This window comes from Hippocampus comes, unplaced genomic scaffold (genome assembly GCF_001891065.2).
Source record: "Hippocampus comes isolate QL1 unplaced genomic scaffold, H_comes_QL1_v1.1 scaffold45, whole genome shotgun sequence".
Lineage (NCBI taxonomy): Eukaryota > Metazoa > Chordata > Actinopteri > Syngnathiformes > Syngnathidae > Hippocampus > Hippocampus comes.
In genome coordinates, this window is record NW_017805783.1 from 1,229,162 (window position 1) to 1,236,137 (window position 6,976).

Consider the following 6,976-nt stretch of genomic DNA (forward strand, 5'->3'; position numbering starts at 1 on the left):
CCGTAAAAAAAAAAAAATTTTAAAAAAAAAAAAAAAAAAAAAAAGATGTAAAGATTAGATGTAAAGATAATGTGAAGTGTTACTGTTTTACTTTACTTTGAAGGCGGTTTTGACCAGATCTTTTGTAGGCGATGTCACGTGAAAAAACACAAAAAGGACATTGCCCCCCCCCACCCCAAAAAGTATTAATTTATTTATTTTTATTATTATTATTGGTGCGTTGTAGTCAGGTTGAAATGGCCATTCTAAGTCCAGTTAGCATTTTGACAGACTGTCATTTTTGAGTAATCTTGGCTACACTAACTGAGAGAACAAATGTTTATTGTTGGCAGTAAACATGCCAAAAAACAAATTAAACTGGTCATTTCTCTACAGCACAAAGCAAAAAGTTGTATGTAGGCGTAGGTTTTACCTAAACACACTTGCTCATCCAATCACAAATCCAAACTTCTGATTTTGATTTGTGATTGAAAGTCAGTGGGAGAAGGATGGTGGCACCCATACCTGCTTTGACCCGCGATACTATCGTCAAACTACGAGGAAACACACCATATAAAACAGTTGAATCTACACCAACAGCTCAGCAGAACATCACGAGACTCTTCTACTATCGTGAGCTCATGCAGTAGCTGTGTGGATATGGTGGTTGCTACTTCGCGGTTTTTCACTTTCGTGCGGTGGTCCGGAACCAATTAACCGTGAAAAACTGGGGATTACTGTGTACCACAAAGAGATAGCTATGTTTTACCTTCGTTGCTGAACTGGGGTCTTTTGTTAAAAATCAAGCATACGGCATGACCTTTTAGAACCGCGGCATGTAGGACTTTAGAAACAATATCATCAAAGCAGAGCTTATCAAAACGTCACACATACAGCACCGTGGTGACAGGAGCACAAGCACGGCAAAAAAAAAAGAAGAAAATGGATAGGTATGGAAATCTACTTGAAGGAAGGTCAGAGTGATTAAGCTGACATTAATGACAGGCCTAGTCTTCAAGTGTGAATGCTGAACGTAGCTCTCTCTAAATCCATTTGTCGTTCGTCTTCCAACGCTCAAGCGTCTGCTTTGAAGTCTCTACCACTAATGCTACACAGTGAGGTTAAACAGCTTAACGCGAAAGTCTGTTTCACTCCTCTCACGCTGCAGTGTTCCCTGTTTTTTTTTTATATATTTATATATACTGGGGTTATTGCTCCTGGATTTCACATCTCAATTTGCCCCAGATGGTTGTGTAAAATTCCACTTCCTCATTTGTCTTTGTTGTTACTGTCAAAGGAAAAGGGGAGCAGCCCAGAAGATGCCAGATTTGTGACAGACATGGCCCTCCCTTTGAGTCAACTAAGTAGTGATAGTGGGGGCATACGTTTATATGAGCACTCAAGCCAGTGATTTTACATGTAAACGCAGCACTTAATCTGCAACACGTTTGAAAGAGCTGCCAACATGAGAGGAGTTGTGAAAAGATGGAATAATGAACACAGAGTACAGTACCCACAGTGAAGGGCAACTTTGAAGCTTTTTTTTTTTTTGAGCCAGCTCAGCTTTGGAATGAAACGATACAGTCATTCGGATAAATAATACAAGACTGGAGGAGCTCAGACAGATTTACTCCCCACTACAATGAGATTACACTGAGACATGTGACATTAACAGTTTCAGCAAACAAATATTTAAAGCATGAATGAATGAGCGACAGACAGCGATTTTCACAGCCAATTTGAGATTGGGAGGTTAGTGTGTGTGTGTGTGTGTGTGTGTGTGTGTGTGTGTGTGTGTGTGTGTGTGTGGAATCTACTGGCAAACAGCACACAGAGCGGGCTGGCAGCCGAGGCATCCAAGCTCACAGGCAGCAAAGCAATTTCACTGTTTGGCAATACTGTTGTCTATGTGTGCGGATTAGAGATGACACCAGAGCAACTGAGTCATGCTGAATGTAGTACCGCTTTTGTCTGTGATTTAAAAACCCTACCGCCTCTAAAATTCATGGAAGAGAAGTGTGGAAACAGGGTCAAGGGATGGTCACAAATCATTGAGGCATTATTTCTCCAAATGAGCACAGCATTGCAACATTACACGAAACAAGACGGCTGGATTTGAGTGACCACAAGGACACGCGCCATACAAGTCTAACCGGCACAATGCGTTTTGATGAAATATTGCAAATGCTTTTACTATCGCAAACAGGAGGAGAATGCACATACTGTACATGAAAGGAAACAGACCCACCGAGTAATCAAAAGTCAAATCGACCACGCTTTGTCATCTATAGAATTGACTCACTCCCGTGGTACCGCACTGGCCCAGGGTTCTTCACTCGGCCTGGCAGAAGAGACCCTGACCCGTCCTTTTCATGCCCGCCCACAGAAATGCCATCTGGCCGGTGTGAATGATTACCACGGCAACGGCCGGGTGACCTGCAGCCAGCAGGAACCAAGGTCACCCCACCTCAGTGCTTCACACTCGCCGTGCCCTCTTTTCATCAGCCTGCAGGTGAATTATTCATCCTAGACAACTCAGAGGCACAACTCTACTGAGCCAACACTTCATGTACTCATAAGAGTGTGTAATGATAAAGTAAATGTTGCGGCGTTAACTGCTGATATAAATAGCCCCTACTGTCACACGCTAAACGCAAGAATGGCATTTTGGGTCGTGCAACTGGCTGTAATGATAATGCGTTCTCTGAAAGTGCAATCAACTGCTGCTAAGGGTGTCACTTTAAGCTTCTGGCATGTGGTGGAAAAATAGTGTTGGAATAAAATTCAACAGCAGTAAAACAATATGTTGAACTCGTATAGCACCTGAGTTATCTTCAAACGTCTTTTAAAAAAAAAAATCTTAAAAATGCATCTTGTTTGCAAACACATTCGTGAGCATGATTTCGTCAAATTGTTCACACATCAGTGCAGGCCAACAGCTGAGCCATGAATTTGACTTTAACAAATCTTATAAATCTTATTTTGACAAGGGCAACAGTTATTTTCATTACCAAGGACAAACTGGAAGTTTGTACTGAATTGCACTTCCTAAAATTTTTATTCATACAATTTATCCAAAGCATGGGCATTAATTTTTGAACACTTCTGAATCAAAAGACGACAAACAAAGTACGAAGCACAACCAACACCCAACAGTGCAATGTGAAAATCCACGATTCAGTGTTACTTTTAGTGTCATTACACCACTTAAAAAGATGGCGACTAGTAAATTTCGGTATTACTAAATCGTTCTTGTATCAGTGAGCAATCTTGTATCAACCATTTTAATTATTACTTGAAAACAGCAAAATCATATATAATTGCAAATCTGGATTCAAGTAGTTTTAGAGGGGTGACATTGTTCTCAATTTTACAAGGACACTATAATGTGATCTATGAAGTTACGGCTTCAGCAGACACTCTACGTACACTTACACTACGTAAAGAGAGAGACAGAAAAAAAATGCATTCGTGAGGCTGTCTTGATTTGCAGATTTTAGTGTTTTTTTACACTGTCAAAGAGATACTAATTTTAAAAATATGCTTATTATTGCACTTATACTCTGCAGTGATTTAAAAGTGCTCTGTATCAAAACGGATATATGATGGGGTAGAACCGCTTCACAGTACCATGCAACATAGTTGTCCTCCACTGCAACAAACTGCTCCAATAATTCGCACCTTAAATGCGTTCATCGCTCACAGTGTAGAGGGAGACAACTGAGCAATATCCTGCCAGATTTTTTTTTTCATAGGCACAACATTAGGTACACAATGTTGTTGAAAAGTATGGAAAATTGCCTTTGCAAGAAACATATTGCAAATATTTCAGAGACATTATTAAGTATTTGTTTATCAGAATATATTCATAAGGTTATAGTGTTACAGTGGAGTGTTTCTAATTTCGGTTGAGCCACGTGAGACAAAACATTAAACACAACTCTCAATATGATTCATTGTAATTTCTGCAAACTATGCCAAGAATAAACAATCCAAAATAAATGAGCATTATTAACATGGCGAGGCAAATTCTTTTTGATGCAATTTTGTAGGTCATTCTAATGCGAAAAAGTGCAAATGATTATATTTTGGCCGATAGGTGTAACTCCTGCATTGGATCGTGTATGTTTTGTATGAATAAAATGAAGGTTATACTTTTTTTACAGACCGTTATAATAGGTTCAGGGCTCGGGGAGCACCTGGGAACGTCTCTACGAGTCGACTCGTTGCAATTTGATGACAAAGCTCGTGTATGTTGATGAATATTTCTCGGTCCTGTTCTGAGAGATCCCGCTACAACCGTGTGGCGGCAGCCCGGATGACAGGGCGGTCCAGCGGCCAAGAGCTGCAACAACACTCGACACCAACACACACACCAGATGTGATTGTTTCTGCTCGGTAGGCTTTGGCGAGGGGGGCGGGCTGCCATGCTCCTGTCATTTGTCATGATGCACGACATCAGTCAGACGGCAGAGACGGTGCCCTTGCGCCGGCCGAGGCTGATTTACAAACATTAGCGGGGAATACGATTACACAGCCCCCACCGCCCCCCGCTCGAGCAGCTCTATGCGGCTTCAGTGGGAGAGAGGTCGGCAGGGAGGGGAGCGGAAACCACAGATGATTTCAACCAACATTGCTTTCTAAAAAAAATAAATAAATACATTGCAATAAATGCATAAATAGCAAAACAGCCATATATTGCGGTTCAGCAATTCAACTTTCAGGCTAACGGTGTGGTGAAGGTATAAGGAACGATGCGTGCAATGTTAGTCTGCAATAAACCAAAGTGCTCACCTGCCACATTCCCCACGCCAGCCGTTAAGACACATTTCAGTGCCACATAAGTCGACCAGATGATCGTTTGGAAGCTTCAAAGAAGACGTGTTCGCCCCCCATAAAAACGTGTTTGTATTTGCTTGTTTATCAACCTCAACGTCCGGTCCACGCGTTATGACCAACGCGCTTCCGTAAAATGTAAAGAGACTAGCAAATACCTCCGTTTTAAAAAACTTGCAAATAAACTTGTCATCTTGGAGGCTACAAGCAACTAAAACGACAGTAATTTGAGGTTTAAAGCAAAAGACCGGTGCAGCCAGCAGCGTCGTGACGTCCGTCGACACAAACCGTACAAAACGCAAAGCTGTGTGAAAAGTTACCATGAAAGAAGAGCGACTGACTCAACGGCACATTAAAAGTTTCCGTACATGCGAGCACAGCGGTGCGAGCTGCTCACTGTCGAGATTTTAGCGGAAAAAAAGAAAGAAAAAAAAATAACAGTGCTGTCCGCGGTGCTGATCCCAGATCGGTGTGGCTGGTGGAGGCTGTGCTGCTCCCCGGTCGCTCCACGCTGATCAATGATTGAACCGAACAAAGGCAGAACACGGATCAATTTCTAATAAGTAGCGATGCAAAGCACGCCGCTTTCACTCTCGCAGTCACCCAAAAAGACCCGAGACACTTCCGAGCACAACAGAACACTTGCCACTGGAAAAAAATAAACCGAGAATGAGAATACCACTAACCTGAAGCCGCCGTAGATCAAATTTCTTCCAATATTGAAACATCGATCCTACATCGGCGGCCATCTTGGGGATATTGAGGAGATTTTTTTTCAGTGGCTGCAATAAATATGTGGGCTGGATTCCCCCCAGTTAAAACGCCTTTATGGGCACGGGTGCCACTTTGACAAAAAACACACAACACGACTCCGCCGATATGTTTGTCATCACGTCTGATTCGAATGTTTGGAAGTACGAAAGAAGAAAAAAAGTAGGTTTTGGCAGCACCACTTTCAAAGTAAACGCCAGCTGATTGGGTCCGAACCTCCGTCCACAACATTAACTGGACTACTGCACTTGATTTTGCTTTGGCAAAGTTATCAATACTGACGTAAAGCTCGTATTTAACGAAGGTGTCTGAAAAAAGAGAGAAGGAGATGATGAGTAGATCAGTGCAGTTCAGGGAATTTAGCCAAGCCCACTTACTTGTTTCTCAAGAAGCTCACTTTCTGTCAGGGAGCAGCCAATAAAATAATTTACTGACCCGTTGTTCTAAGTAAAAGCCTAAAAACTATTACTTTGCTTCTCAGTTTAATTGCATGATTTTACAGAATCACAACATATGATTGCTTAGACCGTATATTCAATGTTCGAGCAAATATCACTAAAATGTTGTGTTTTGATCCTTCAAATCTTCTGATTTGAAACTTCTGAAAAATCTAGCCGATAATATTTATATTTATGGCTGGCAAACAAACAAACACACACACACACACACACACACACACGCACACACACGTACACGCGCGCACCGACACACACGCACACGACACGACTCATATTTCCAAAATCTCGCCTGCGGATGCATGAAATGAAATGCTGTTCGTTTGTATTGATCACACCTTTTATATGTATTAATATTAATGGAGAAAATTATGGAAAGCGGTGTTTGCATTTAGCAGGTCAATTCACAACCAGACACAAAAAAAGCCTTATTGCATAGTCAAATTAGATGTTACATTATGAGACTAGCCGGACAGCTGACGTTTTGTCAAATTACAGTACAGGGTTGTTCTTCTCTTAAATAAGGTGTTGCTCGAGACATACGCTGCACTAAACGGGTGCTCCCCCTGCTGATACCACAAGGTTAATGGCAAGGTAATGGCTCATGAGGTTTAGTACCATTACTTTTATGAAAACTTCATAGTAAAGTTAGTTTTATTGATTTACACTTCCTGCCCATGTTCTGATCACCAGTCTCACAGTTAACCCTCCGCTTCTGCCTTTTAATCCATCTGAAAATAATTTCCTCGTGAGTCAAATTTTATTACCTCGAGGGACATGGGATCACATATTCAGCTACAGAAAACACCTAGGGCAAAAGTGAGGGGAAATGATTACCTGTTCTTCATTTATGGCTCTGGGGCGTGCTAGATTGTAAGATTTAAAACAAATGAGTAATTCAAAATATGCTTCATATATATATATATATATATATA

At 41.4% G+C, this 6,976-nt stretch overlaps 1 protein-coding gene across 2 annotated transcripts in view; it reads right to left on the bottom strand.

Annotated features, from left to right (window-relative positions):
* Window positions 1–5,880, bottom strand: part of cux2b (cut-like homeobox 2b) — a 111,910-nt gene extending 106,030 nt beyond the window's left edge. Inside the window, exon 1 of one of the 2 annotated variants that reach the window (XM_019885163.1) lies at window positions 5,502–5,880. In XM_019885163.1, the coding sequence (XP_019740722.1) occupies window positions 5,502–5,564 (63 nt within the window). In that variant the 5' untranslated portion in view covers window positions 5,565–5,880. Of the gene's footprint in view, window positions 1–4,773; window positions 5,451–5,501 lie in introns of those variants that run through there. The other variant, XM_019885164.1, reaches the window with a different exon arrangement.
* Between the last annotated feature and the right edge of the window lie 1,096 nt (window positions 5,881–6,976).